Source organism: Hyla sarda, chromosome 2, assembly GCF_029499605.1.
Source record: "Hyla sarda isolate aHylSar1 chromosome 2, aHylSar1.hap1, whole genome shotgun sequence".
NCBI classification, from domain to species: Eukaryota; Metazoa; Chordata; class Amphibia; order Anura; family Hylidae; genus Hyla; species Hyla sarda.
This window is the reverse complement of record NC_079190.1, coordinates 226,494,457-226,509,989: the sequence shown is the minus strand read 5'-3', so window position 1 is coordinate 226,509,989 and position 15,533 is coordinate 226,494,457. Positions and strand designations below refer to the sequence as shown.

The window sequence follows — 15,533 nt, the reverse complement described above, 5'->3', positions numbered from 1 at the left end:
GATTTCTTTGAGCTGCAGCGATGAATTTCCGACGCATGTGTTCATCCTTCCCCTATTAAATGTTGCATTTCTTATTACAGTTATGCTTACAGTGTAAAGCAAATCTTTGGATAGTTTTATGACCCCCTTTAGTATATCGAGAATGTATACAGAATTCACATTAATTCTCTTGATCAACATTGCGGAGGTTGAATGTCTATTTTATATCAAAGACAAAAGAATAGTTTTTATCAACAAGATATACGGGTCAAGAATTTCCTGTATGTGTAGTATGAAGGAGACTGAATTGAAACTTTAGTTTTAGCAAATGCATGTTTCCCTAAAGGGGTTATGAAGTAAAGACATGGCTACTTTCTTCCAGGAACAGCCCCACACCACCCTTTAGGTTGTGTGTGGTACTACAGTTCAGCTCTATTTACTTACAGCGGAGCTAGGGATAAGAGCAATGCCTTTTCTGAAAGAAAACTGCTATGCGTTTTTTTTTTTTTTTTTTTTTTTTTTGGATAACCGTTTTAATGCCTGGTAACCATGAATACAGTACATTGAGTAACATTGATGATTGTTGTGTGATTTTGTTGTCAGCAAATTCATCTATGTACGGTAAAGACAAAAGTATTTTATACTTTAAGTTAATTCATCAAGAATGTGGAATTCCTATCGCCCGACGCCCAGGACAAGCCCGACGCCAGGCAGGGGATTTCGTCAGGCATTTAGCCTTGCTTCGGGCAAGCAGCGTTAAATTCCGGAAGAATTCACACAGGTCCGCTCACACTGTTAATGTACTTATATCTCCCTCCAGCAGTCTATAACAAGACTTCCTTGTGGGGGATGCGCGCGATTGGTAACGTCATCACATAATGCAGCTCAGGACGTCGGGGCGCTGACGTCCCGTGCGGCGCCTTTGATGACGTTGCCTATCGCGTGCATCCCTGCAAGGAAGTCTCGTTATAGACTGCTAAAGGGTGATGTAAGTACAGTAACAGTGTGAGCAGACCTGTGTGAATTCCTAATATGAGGGCCTGCCTGATCATCAGGGGAAAAACTATATTCTTAAAGGTCCAGTAACAAAAGTGACCGCCGAGCCTGCCGGAGCACACATGGGGCCGGAGTACAGGTGGCAGGGGACCAGAGAGGAGGGGAGGTTTGGTAAATAATGTGGGAGAGGAGAGGGGGATTGGGCTGAAATATGACACAGGGGGCATCAGAAGGGAGGGGAAAATAATGACACAGGGAGCATCAGGGGGGGGGGGGAATAATGACCCTGGGGGCATCAGAGGGGGGGGGGGGGGGGAATATAATGGCGCAGGGGGCATCAAAGGGAGGGTAACACAATGGCGCAGGGGGCCCTACTTGATCCCTAACTGATAGAGGGACATACCTACCTGAAGGGGGGACTACCTACTTAAAGGAATACTGTAGTGCAAAATAACTTATCCCCATGAGTGATAGATCGCAGGGGTCTGCCCACTGGCACCCCCCCCCCCCCCCCCCCCCCATCTCTTGTATGAGGCCCCAGCAGACGGCATGAAGGGAATGTTCCATCCCTGCATGACACGGATGCTGAAATGCCCACTCCATGTATCTATGGGATACAGGGGGGGGGGGGGGGGCTGTTGGCCGCTGTATCATGCGGACAAGCCCCCATTCCTGCCGGGGCCCCTTACAAGACATCGGGGGGAGGGGTTTCCAGCGGTCTGGATCAGTTATTGTGCACTGCAGTATTCCATTAAGGGGGCTGACTTATCGGGGACCCTATCCACCTAATGGGGTGACATACTGGTCTGCCTATCAAGTTTTTATTAAGAGAAGACCTTATTTACATACTATTTGGGTTACAATTATTGGAAGTAGAAAAAAGTGGTCCCTATATAGGATTGAGGTGCCTTATTAAAATGTAACTTTTAATAGTTAATCGCTTAAAAATATTGTCTTTACCAAAGATTATGTGTGGATACTGGGCTAGCTTGAGAAACCACCGGGTGAGTTTGTTGATAGAGATGCACGCAAGAAACGCTGCAATGGCAGCGAGTGCCGGAGCGGTGTCCGGAGCTGGTGCGTGTATGGTGAACACACCAGCTCCGGCACTCGCTGCCATTGCAGCGTTTCTTGCGTGCATCTCTATCAACAAACTCACCCGGTGGTTTCTCAAGCTAGCCCAGTATCCACACATAATCGTTGCGCCCAGGACCCTGAGGGGAACGAATGGTGGATTACTGATCGTTTTAAGCTATTAGAGAGACATAGGCAGTGATACACCATATTCTTGTATACTATTTGGAGTACAATGTATCTGTTCTCCATATTACTATTTGGATACATATAACATATGAAGTTGATTTCTAGTCCCCTGATGAAGTGGTGGGAACAAAGTTACTTATTAGTTCCACCCATGAAAACGCGTTGGGACAAGGGACTCTAAAACCGTATATTTAAAATGCAGTTATTCTGTTCTTATAGTATCAGCCTTGTTATGGTGGCATGTTGATAAGTACTAATCAGCCTTTATCGTGACACGAGGCTGATATATGAGCGCCATACGCTAGCCAACTAGCTCTCTAGCGTTGATTCGCTTTTTCCCTTTTTTTGTTTGGTTGCACTATTTGAGCACTATTATTTGGTAAAGACAATATTTTTAAGCGATTAACTATTAAGTTACATTTTAATAAGGCACCTCAATCCTATATAGGGACCACTTTTTTCTACTTTCTATTCTCTTGCCGTGAGGTATTATCTAATTAGGGTTCATGTATAGCCCCTTATTTTATACAGTCTATCTACGTTACAATTATTGGGTTACAATTCATTCAAATCTAGGATGTATTATCTTAGTGTTCCCTTTTATTTTTTTGAGCAGTGTAGTTGTGTTGAAACCATTCCAAAATATCCTTTTCATTTAGTCTGTGTTTACACTACCTAAAAAATATGGGCCTTTATGTTCTGATAGGTTTTCCTACCTTTAAAGGAGATAACAAAAGTTATCCCTTATTCAAAGGATAGGGGATAAGTTTTAGATCGGTCACAGTCCATCTGCTGGGAACTTGGCATGTCGACCCCTGCACGAAGCAGCGGCCGACATGCCTCCTCCATGTATCTCTATGGGAGAGCAGTTTGGCTATCTCAGTCTCTTCCATAGAGCTACATGGAGAGGATGTGTCAGCCACGGCTCTTTTCCTAGGCATAGCCATGATACCATGCAGGAGATTGCAGGGTTCCCAGTGGTCGGACCCCCTCCCCCGTTATCTAAAAGCTATCCCCTATCTTTTGGATAGGGGATAGGTTTTGCTGCATGATACTTTTCCTTTTAATAAAAAAATCAAATGTTATTTTTTATCTATTATGGCAAAAACATGCATAAAAAAAAAAAACATTTTTACACAATGGGAACATACAACATAGAATGAATAAGGCTGAGGGAAATAGTCAAGTGGGTGTTCCAGCTATCGTGTATTAGTGTGTTTATTGGGAGATTACTCACTCACATGTCATTCACTGATTACCACTGCCCACTTGACTACTTAGGCCATAATGGTCAGAAGTTTACATGAATAAAGTTATCCTAGAACTTTTCCCCCCTCCTGCAGATTGGACTGCTGTTTAGAAATGCCATGATCATTTTACCTTTACAATCTCTGACCTCATGTCTTTCCTCTAACAAGTATGCAACATCTATCGTATGTGCTGATCACTTTACGCATCCATGCAGGTCTGTATGGATCGGAGAGGGCTGTGTAGTTGCTTTTAGCACTGAATCATCAAGGAAATGCCATATATATGTATTTTTGTCTGATTCCTAATAGGGCTGCATGATATATCGCATTCGAATCGCGATAATTGCATATTGCAATATAACAATTTTGCCCTTTGCTAAATTTTGCCATTATCTAGCTGGGAGGAGAGACGGTGGGCCACAGGGGCCGTGCACGTGAGCTGAATTAGGGTGAACACGGGAACAGAGTCGGGCTCTGGCGGCGGCTGTTTGCTATGCTCCCCTACAGCGATATCCGGGCCCTCCACTTTGCTGCTATTTGTCTCTCCTCTTAGCAGTGCAAAGCGCTGGGAGGAGGTGAATTAGCCCCTCAACGACTGGCCGCCAAATGTATACAGCGCAGACATTCGGCAGGTTTATGAAGCGAGCTCATACTGCTAATGCCAGACATCACCAATCTGGTTGATGTCTGGCATTAACCCTTTAGACTCCACAATCAAAGTTGGTCGGGGCATCTAAAATGCGGATAAAAAAGTGTCGGTAGCTAAGTGGAACAGATCGGGACACCTGCGGCAAAATGCCAGGGGGTCTTGATCAGCTGAGAGGATGGGCGGAGGATCCCTACCTTCCTCCTTCCTGTCAGATTGGCACTCCAATAATTCAGGCAGCCTCAGCCTGTAGTAATGGAGCACCGATAACACTGATCAATGCTTTGCTATAGGCTCCTATGGCACAGCATTGGTCAGTGTCTACAATCACAAGATTGCAAGTAGTAGTCCCCATGAGAGTGTTTTCCAAACATTGTGCCTCCAGCTGTTGCAAAATTGCAACTCCCAGCATGCAGGAGACGCACTGTTTTGAAAACGCCCATCAAAACTAAAAAGGTGCCAAAAATTGAGCCTCATACAGCCCTGGAAATGGAAAATAAGAGTTACAGGGGTCAGAAGAGGACAATTTTATTCATACTTCAATTTTTATTTTTATTTTTTAAATATGTATATATGTGTGTGTGTGTGTGTGTATATGTGTGTGTATATGTGTGTGTATATGTGTATGTATATATATATATATATATATATATATATATATATATATATATATATATATATATATATATGTATATGTATATATATATGTATGTATATATATTGCAGTATATTGTTTTGTTTACTTGTAGATTTTTGGTGGTGAAATGAGTGATGTCATTAAAAAGTATAATTGGTGGCGCACAAAACTAACCTCATATGTCAGTAGGAGGGGAAATTGAAAGTCTTATGGCGATTCGAAGGTGAGGAGGAAAAAACGAAACCCCTTTTACTCCCAGTGCTCCCTCCCTGGTTGCTGCGCTGCACAATAGAGCAGTGCAACAATGCCGGAGAGGATGGCGACCCAGTCACATGAAATGCTGAGGAGGAATTAAGCAAATTTCTCCCCATTTCATATCTATCCCCTACATTTTATGTTCAATCAATGAACATGAAATTGGGGGAGTTGGCTATATAAAATGGGGGACTGGACTTTAAATAGGGCGGATTTCACCATTTGTTTTATATCAATCGCTTATAGAAATCGCAATATTTTACCTCCATAAGCGCAATTGCACATTTTCTCCATATCGTGCAGCCATAATTCCTCACAAATGTTTGGTATTATATATTCAAAGAGAGATTGATTGATTGATTTCACTTTCATTCATTTTGTGTATCTAAAATAAACTTTCCTTTGTCAGATCACTGGAGCCGGTAACACAGTTGTATGTTAGTGTGGATGCAAGTACTAAGGACAGCCTTAAGAAAATTGATCGCCCACTCTTTAAGGATTTTTGGCAAAGATTCCTTGACAGCTTGATGGCCTTGGCAGAAAAGGTAAAATGTGAAATTTTATTAACCGGGTGTTACTTGATACAAATGTAACAGTAGCTGTTTTCTTGCTCATCTTGGCATCTCTGTATGTAACTTTAGTTATATGGCGCTATTTTAAAGCAATTTCCTAATTAAGGAGCAAACTCTAAATAGACCAGATGTTCAGATCACCCGCTTCTGTTAATCTGTCTGGTGTTAGATTTAATATAAAGAGAAACTAGTCCTAGAATTATGCATTTCAGTCATGTAATATTGTGGTTATAGATCATTTAGAAATATGAACGTATTCAGCAGTCACCCAAATTTTTCTTTCCTTTTTTTTTTTTCTTCCCTGTTCTCTTGTTTTAGCATAACGCAAAATAATAATGGATTATACCAATTAACCCTCACTACAAGACAATTTTTAACACTTGTCTAGCAAATAAAACGCCTTTATTGTACCCCCCCCCCCAAAACCCGTATGTTTTCTGCCACATTGTGAACATTTCTCCCAGTTCTTTACATGTATGAGTACCTACATGCAATTTTGCAAAAAAATTAAATAAAAAACTACCTAAAAAAAATTAGATGATGAGAACCTTCTAAAATTCAGCTTGTTAAAACAGATGGCCTCTCCTCTGCATAGCCAATCAATGTAGGATCAGAGGAGGTCCCACTCTCAGCACCTCTGCCGGTCAATTGTTTGAAAGCAGTGAAGCACTTCTGTGAGCCCTGCAGACTGTTCAGTGTTCACTTGCATTGTCATAGCAAGCAACTGCATTGTTGTCCCATTCATGTGTACTGGGCTGTGCTGCAGTACCTTGTACTGCTGCTAGAATGGCGACACAAGATTAAGCGCAAATAAATATTGAAGAGGCTGAAGTACTGAAGTGCCATGGCCCCTTTAAACAGCTGGTTGGTGGGAGTGCTGGGAGCCAGACCCCTACCGATAGAATCATAACCTGTTTAGAGGTTAGGCAATCCATTTTTACAGGCTTAAAGGAGAACTCCAGACCATAAAAATTGTCCCCCATAGTCCCGGCAGTAAAAAATAAAGATGTACATACCTTCCTCTGCTCCCCCGGGGCCTCCGGTAACCGGCTCCTGTCTCCGCCGCAATCCACTTCCTGGTTGCCGGTGGTCGGATGAATCAGCCAATCACCAGCTGCAGCGCAGTCCGACTCGGCCGGCGATAGGCTGAGCTGCAGTGTGACGTTTTCGGCCCCAGCCGCAGGTGCCGGTGTAGTTAAGAATTTTGTGTCCTGAAGCGTTTTCACACTGCCACTCAGCCTATCGCCGGCCGAGTCTGACTGCACTGCGGCTGGTGATTGGCTGATTCATCCGATCACCGGCAACCAGCAAGTGGATTGCGGTGGAGACCGGAGCCGATTACCGGAGGACCTGGGGGAGCGGAGGAAGGTATGTACATCTTTATTTTTTTACTGTTGGGACTATGGGGGACAATTTTTATTGTCTGGAGCTCTCCTTTTAAAGGGCTACTCCACTGCAAAGCGTTTGGAACAAACTGTTCTGAATGCTGGGGCCCGTTCCGGGAGCTTGTGACATCATAGCCTTGCCCCCTCATTATGTCACGCCCTGCCCCCTCAATGCAAGTCTATGGGAGGGGGCATAACAGCATGAGCTCCTGGCGCCAGCTCAAGCGTTTGGAATGGTTTGTTCTTGTTCTTTGTACTTTTAATGACTCTTATAAAAGTAGGGGGCTTTGTATTTATTTTACAGTTTCTAAAGCTCTGATGTTTCAGTACATTATACTTATTATCCAACTTTAATGCAGTGATGTGTCAATGCACTATATTTACTTATTTAACCTCCTGGCTACTGGTGCGGATCTAAAACATATAAAATGTCAATAATATTATTCCAAGTACATAAGGGAGGACAGATAAGAAGAAGCCTTTAATTCCCTTTATTTGTTTAGGAGATACATCACACAACATAGGTTTTTACTCACTTTGTTTTAGTTATTAATGTAATGCAATAAAATCGAAATTTGAATCTGTTGTACCATAACCAAGCACTTGTAGCCTCTATGACATTTTGTCCATTACAGCGTTGTTATGCCCGGCTACCTACCTGGGCCCTTTCTTTTGAAATGTTCATTCTGAGTGGAGTCTGACAACACAATTCTCAATAATAATTTCCTGCTTTGTCGTGTGTACTGTCTGCATCCGCCATTGTCTTCCTAAAAACTTATGGAATATTCTGCAATTTGCGCAGTCTATTCCAGCTGTCATGGGTGTGCTAGACTTTCAAATTGGCTTAAGTAACTCCAAATTAGCAAGCTAATTAGAGCGCCTCTTTATTTTCATTGCTCTTACCATTATCCGAATGAGCAGAAAGTGTAGAAGTGGTCAATTGCCTGAGCAGGTGCATGGCTTATTATGAGCTAATATGAACATAAGGAGGCCAATTTCCTCAGCACGGCATGGACTGCAGTGTATCTGACATCTGCTACAAAATGCATCATTATTTGTGTGGCTGTCTGACACTGTATAACTTTATTTCCACCAAGATGTTGATTTAACTGCCTGAAAAACCTAACAGTAGGTAGAGAGAGAGTTTGACAAAAATAAAGCTCTTTATGCATTTTCTCCTTACTTGTTCACATTGGCTGGCACTTAATACAAATTGTTTTATTTACCTGGACAGTATTTTATTGGTCCATGCCCAAGAAACAATAAGCCAGAACATGAAAAACAAGGGGACAGTTAAAGGCATTCATATTAGCCTAAATGTGTTCGTTTATACAGCAGATATGTAGATTGTGGTCATGCCATGTTGGCAATTGTTGCTTACATGTAATATAAGCTCTGCCTCTTTTGGTTATTCATAGTAGACATTAAAATATGTAAAGGAAACCTGTCCATTTAATTTTGCCCAAACTACAGGCAGCTTAAAACAGGGACAGGTTGAGGAAGTGCATGTGACCGTTGAGGGCAGTGGTTAGCTACAGCATCACCTGCAAAGTGTATGGCGTTGTCACTGGGTCACTTCTGGCAGGGCAGTGCTAGACTGGGAATGACAGGAGGGGGCTGCCTCTACCCCTAGTAAATTTTTTTCAATTTGGACCGGGATGAGGTTAGTACAGTGTATCTGTATGGTTTTATTTTATGTATTATAATTTAAGGGTTGTAATTCAATTTTATTAGTTAATTTCATCCAATCTTAGAGCTATTTTTTGATCTGTGGCTTTCATGGCTTGTTGATGGAAAGATGGACATGCAAAGCGATAAATGTGGATCTCAAGTTTGGCAAATGACTACAGCCAACAATGACTAAAAAAGTAAAGTGACTAAATCAGTTTTCCATGGATATTTACTTTCAGTCTGAATACGTTACTGTCCATGAAAAGGGAGCAGCAGCAAGTGATAAAAGAAATGTTGTAAACGTCATTGATCTTAAAGTGAGTCAATCAGCTCCATATCATGCTCAGAGGTGCAGACATGGGGAGATAAGCTTATAAGATGATAAAACAATTGACACCTGTCTCACAGTTGTTGGCTGTTTACAAAGATATAAAATTATGTTTTCCTTCCAAGCTCAGGTCATGAGCTGATCTGAAGAAGGGGGTGGCTCCCCCGAAACGTGTAATCCTGTCTTGTACCGCTTTTTATTGCTTTTATTGGTTTTATCCTCATGCAATAAAATCCACAAGCTTTTACTCCACTTGGTTTATTATACCTTTCAACGGAACTAGCAGCGCCAATTGGAGGTTCTTTTGCTCTTCCATTATTATCCAAGCTCAGGTCATGGGTTCTAAGCTCGAGTCATAGAGACTGGGCTGAGCTGCAGCATGCACACCTCCTCCCTACCTAACCCCTCCCTGCTTTGCATGATTTATGTAAGGGGTTTGGTTTCTAACATTGAGCTTTGTACATCATACATGCAGGGATGGAGAAGGCTTGCATGTTGCAGCTCAGCCTGGCCTCTACCGAATCTTTAGTTCATAAGAATAGCATTAATTTTATATTTTTGCAAAGGACCATTAACTAAGAGACCATTATTGTTTTAACTTCCTATTAGCTATCTGCCGCTCTGAGAATGATATAGATCTGACAAATTCACTTTTAAGGGTAGGTTTAGACATGCATAATATGCTGCGGAAATTCTCCTTTTGACTTAGGTCTGCAGCTAATCTGCTGAGAAAGGGTACCATTAGGGTTTTGCAGCTGAATCATTGGCTTATTGTATTATAATTACATTTACCCATTTTATTCATACATTTAGAAATAATTCTGTGAGTGGACCACTATGGCTATATACTTCAAACCTACAGTAAATGTTTAGGTATCTGAGCTGATGCAACTTATAAATCGGTGACTTGGGCAGTGCAGTAGAGCTAGAAACTTCCCCAATACACAATGACTCTTAGGACAGTGAATTTTAGGCTTCAAATGAGCTGTATCCCATTGTCACTGAAGTTACTGTCTCTTCTGATGTCATTGCTAAACTCCCTTGCACAGTTTACGGGAGAACTGATCATTCTGTGGAATATATATATATATATATATATATATATATATATATATATGGTGAATATATCTCTATCTGATCGATACAGCCGTATTTTGTGATGAGGTTAGGTCTCCCAATAAGTCACAGACAATAGTTCGTATTTAGGGAACCTTAAAATATACCTTTTATTTCTTCTTATTAAAATGTGAATAATAAACACTCTAGGTACTAATAGTATTCGGTCACCATTGACTACCTCTTCAATCACCACAGTCATAAAGTGCTAAAGAAAATTGCAACTGTTCCTTCACATGCAGTGTTCTATTGCACAATGCCGGGCAATGTGCAGACTGTGCGATAGTATTGTGGTTCTTTTTTGTGTTTCTCAGAGCTCACAATAACCAGTCTATAATGTGCAAAGTGGCAAGTAAAGTGTCCGGTACTGGTGTCTCTTGTGCAAAGTATAGTATCTCAAGGCATCACATATCGCACAGTATGTTCCAGACTGTATCCATATAACTAGTGCATACAAATTATATAATATTGCACAAAGTATCCACAGTCAACTGATATAGCACCATAGGTTTTTGCACATTGCCACTTATCTTTAAATCTTCTGGTAGTAAGGTGCGTCTTTAGTATGCACTGGAGCTTGTGGTATGCTCGGGGTTGCCAGTCCTACGCGTTTCCTCTAATCGATTCCTCAGGGACCTTGTTTTGGCTTCCACTTTCCTTATGCATCCATTCCTTTGTGCAGCTCCATTTCATCTGTGCGGCACTGATGACGGCCGTACTATCGCACAGTCTGAACATTGCCCGGCATTGTGCAATAGAACACTGCATGTGAAGGAACAGTTGCAATTTTCTTTAGCACTTTATGACTGTGGTGATTGAAGAGGTAGTCAATGTTGACCCAATACTATTAGTACCTAGAGTGTTTATTATTCACATTTTAATAAGAAATAAAAAGTATATTTTAAGGTTCCCTAAATACCAACTATTGTCAATAAAAATATATATATAATATTTATTTATATTAGAATGAAGTCTTTATGCATTATTCATGTTCCTTGCAAAAACTTCATTTTAGCAGTTACATTTATACATTTACATAAGTGGTCTAGAAGATTTGGCTCGCTAATGTTCCATGACATAGCATTTTTCATGACCTGGAGTTTCTGTAGTGCTGGAGTCATAGGATGTGTAAAAGTATGACATATTGGCGGGCACATTATGGTAAAGGGTTGACATGTCTAGGAAATAAAAAAAAAAAAATGTACTCAGTATACCAGATTATTGGAATCATTTCCGTATTCTTTACTATGTAGATGTGTGCATTCAAGACAGTCTGCATTTTCCCATTATACAAATTGATTTATTCTGCCAGATCCACTGGAGTTGCATTATTATTCTGACTTCACTTAGATGGCAAAATAGAATTATATATGAAAGAAGGAAACGCCATTACATCTAGTGGTGTTGCCATTAACACAATGCAAATTATGGATGCAAACTGGTAAATGTAGATAGTCCCAATTCATTGCAGATTATGGAATGCTACACCTAATGTTTTGCAGTATACATTGTTCATGGTTGTGTTTTGTCAAACCTGTTCTGTTGGCATTTTAAGATTTACTTTTTTTTCATCACATTTTTTTTATTTTAATCTGTGTCTTTGACTAAACAACTTTCTACTTTGGAATAGTTGTCCAACTGTGGGATGTTGCAAGTCTAAGTCTGTACAAATGAACCAGGTGGTGCTTAGCTTATGATGTGATTAAAGGGGTACTCTGCTGCTCAGCATTTGGAACGAACTGTTCCGAACGCTGGAGCCGGCCCTGAGGCGTGACGGCTGTCACGACCCCTCCCATAGACTTGCATTGAGGGGGCGGGTTGGGACTTCATGATGGGTCGGGACTATGCCATTACAAGCTCCAGCGTTCTGAACAGTACCAAACACTGAGCAGTGGAGTACCCCTTTAATATTAATAGATACTTATCTTTCTAGAACATCCCGCCAAATGTCTTATACTGCCTGGCTTCTCATTCCATCTCTCATTTTTATCAGTTACAGATGATGATTAGACAGATTTTGGCCACAGAGTTACAATAGAGTTCACAGTTTAGCCCTTCTTACTCCACTTGTAAAGTTTTCTTTTTGCACCATGTTTTTATAGTGTCCAGTCCGGGGACTAACCAATGTATTTCCCCATCATATAGCTATGACAGATTTTGCTTTTGTGTTGCTGTCCTTGAAGGATTATGGGACCGTGAGTTATGAACAAGGGCATCAGTCATATATATCTTACCCCAGCTAACCCTTGTGAGCAAAATTGCTAAAGCATTCATCTAATATGTACAAATAATGATTTTACTCTACAACGTCACTGTTTATATAGCACACATAGGCTAGTGATGTGGCAGAGATGTATTTCTTTATTAATTTGTGTTCCATAGTAAATGGGTTAGAAGTTTCTCAAGTTGGAATTATCTTTGGATATGATAGGAAATTGGTTACAGTAAAATGGGAAATATGAAAGTGAAGGCTGTAACAAACTTAAAGGGATATTCTCATCCAGTCATTTATGACCTATCCACTGGAATATGCCTGTCTGACAGATGCCGGTCCCATTGCAGCTTAATGCTTTTTACATAACTCACATTAAAATCAATTCTCTGGGTATGGCATAAATTGATCTCTTGTCAACTTTTTAAAAGTTGGTTCTTTCCATGCATGATATTGTTTCCTTTAATAATGCATATGGTGCACCTAGATTACAAAAGGAAGTAGGCTTATTTCTGGATAATATCTTACCTTCCGCACACACAAACTATACGGCCTTCCTTTACCAAGCTATTATGTATATGTTACTGTTCCTGTTCACGTTGTGAAGGTCACTTTCTGCTTTGATACACACTTTCAATTTACGTCTGTATAAAGCAGTTGTGTACATGGTTCCATAAATCATTTGATGAACTTTCGATTTCCCCCTGGATCTGTCAAAACATAGAAAGCCTTCTACATCAGGAGACCATTAATTTTTTTAAGACACAGGATGTAAACCTTGAATCTTAAAAACCAGAATAGTTTTGGTACAGATGTAAATTTTGCAGTCTCTCTCTGAAATGTACAAAACAGTCTTTACAACAGTGGTTTTCTACAGTATTATTTTTGAGAGGAAAGAAAGAAATCTCTTCCGAACAGAATACATTTTTTGAGTGAACTGCTTTTCCCCTTCTTAAAATGTTTTACTATACCTAGTTCAGATCTGTATCATTTTATGACTGGACAAGTTTGACTAGTGTATCTTAGATCACTACAGCTCCAAGCATCTTTTGTAATGTGTGCATGAAGTAGACTCTCTGTAGACTCTATCGCTCTCTATCCATCTCGCTCTCTCTATTTTTATTTATTCTATTTTTTTCAACTAGTGTGTGTGTGTGTGTGTGTGTGTGTGTGTGTGTGTGGATTTCTATGTTAGCCTTTAGTTACCAGTGAAACACCAACGCATTATCCTTTTTGAACCAAATGACTGAGACACTGGGAAGGGGGAGACAGCTTTCTGTGAGGTCTTGCTACAGCCTGCCAGGAAACGACTTCTTCCGGGATCACATGACTGTTGACAGATTTAAACAATTCATTTAGTATAATGTTTTCTTAGTAGTACTTAAATTTTTTTTTTATATTACATGGTAAATATAGTGCTCACACATTTTATGGCTCTGGATAAACTCTTTTGAAGGAAAAAAAATGAATAAACAGAAATTGGGAAAATTCAGTAAGGTTTCTAAAGTAGGTTCTTTGCTTGAAAGGCACATATTCTATGCAAATTCTAGTAATTTCCATCTAATTAATAAGCTCTTCCTAGGCATACTTCAGATGGGTAGACTCGTCTATTAAGTGTTACTTATTCTGTGATAAACACTCCGTGGTTTTACTAATGAGTCTGGCTTACACAGCCTAGTCTTAAGCTATCATTAATTATTTATATATATATATATATATATATATATATATATATATATATATATATATAATATAATATATTATAAAACTCAACGTGTGTATGTATGTGTGTATGTTCCAGCATCACGTCCAAACGGCTAAAGATATTAACATGAAGCTTGGCACACATGTTACTCATGTTACTCAACAACAAACATAGGATAGGTGATTTAACCCTTACTCACCCCCATTTGCCAGGGGCGGGGTTTATGTTTAAAGTCCCATACAAGTCAATGGGAAATATTTTACTGCATAACTCCCAAACGGCTTGAGATATTTCGATACTTGGTCACATGTTACTTATATGTCCACTTAAAATATAGGATAGTTAATTTAACCCTTAACTACCCCCATTTGTGAGGGTCGGGTTTTTGTTTAAAGTCCCATGCAAATCAATGGGAAATGTATGTTCCCACATAACTTCCGTATGGCTGGAGATATTTCAATAACTGGTACACATATTACAGGTCGGGATAGGAGGACGGGATAGGAGGTCGGGATATGAAGTCAAAAGCTTCCTCCTTTGTTTATTTTCCTCCCCAACAAGGATTAGGAAGGAAAAACCTGGCAACGCCGGATACTCGGCTAGTGTATATATATAAAACTCAACGTGTGTGTATGTGTGTGTGTATGTGTGTGTGTGTGTGTGTGTGTGTGTGTGTATGTATGTATGTATGTGTGTATGTTCCATCATCACATCCAAATGGCTAAAGATATTAACATGAAACTTGGCACACATGTTACTTATGTGTCAACAACAAACATAGGATAGGTGATTTAACCCTTACTCACCCCCATTTGCCAGGGGCGAGGTTTATGTTTAAAGTCCCATACAAGTCTATGGGAAATATATGTTACTGCATAACTTCCAAACGGCTAGAGATATTTCGATAATACTTGGTCACATGTTACTTATATGTCCACTTAAAATATAGGATAGTTAATTTCACCCTTAACTACCCCCCCATTTGTGAGGGTCGGGGTTTTTGTTTAAAGTCCCATGCAAATCAATGGGAAATGTATGTTCCCACATAACTTCTGTACGGCTGGAGATATTTCAATAACTGGTACACATATTACAGGTCGGGGATAGCAGGTCGGGGAAATGACAACAATATATGAGGACGGGATATGAAGTCAAAAGCTTCCTCCTTTGTTTATTTTCCTCCCCAACAAGGATTAGGAAGGAAAAACCGGGCAATGCCGAGTACTCAGCTAGTGTGTGTATCAGGGCTGTGGAGTCGGTAGATAAATGTTCCGACTCCGGAGTTTTCTGTGCTTCCGACTCCAACTCCTCTGTATTAATATGTGTATGTATTTTATACATTCCTTGAAGGAAAGAAAGGCAACATGCATGTCATTACCACAGGACTACTGGCTGGGAAGCCAACAGTCTACTGTATTGAACAGTTTTTGTGCTGATCTGCTGCTGAAGATAGGGCAGTGGGAGGATCCAGGAAGGGGCATTTATTATAAAACATGATTTCCCTAGTAGAATCCCATA

The 15,533-nt window shown here is 40.3% G+C and overlaps 1 protein-coding gene across 1 annotated transcript in view; it reads left to right on the top strand.

Annotated features, from left to right (window-relative positions):
- TYW1B (tRNA-yW synthesizing protein 1 homolog B) overlaps positions 1–15,533 on the top strand; it is a 183,889-nt gene that overhangs the window by 95,207 nt on the left and 73,149 nt on the right. The window contains 1 exon segment of the mRNA XM_056556476.1: positions 5,436–5,571. Within this exon segment, the coding sequence (XP_056412451.1) occupies positions 5,436–5,571 (136 nt within the window).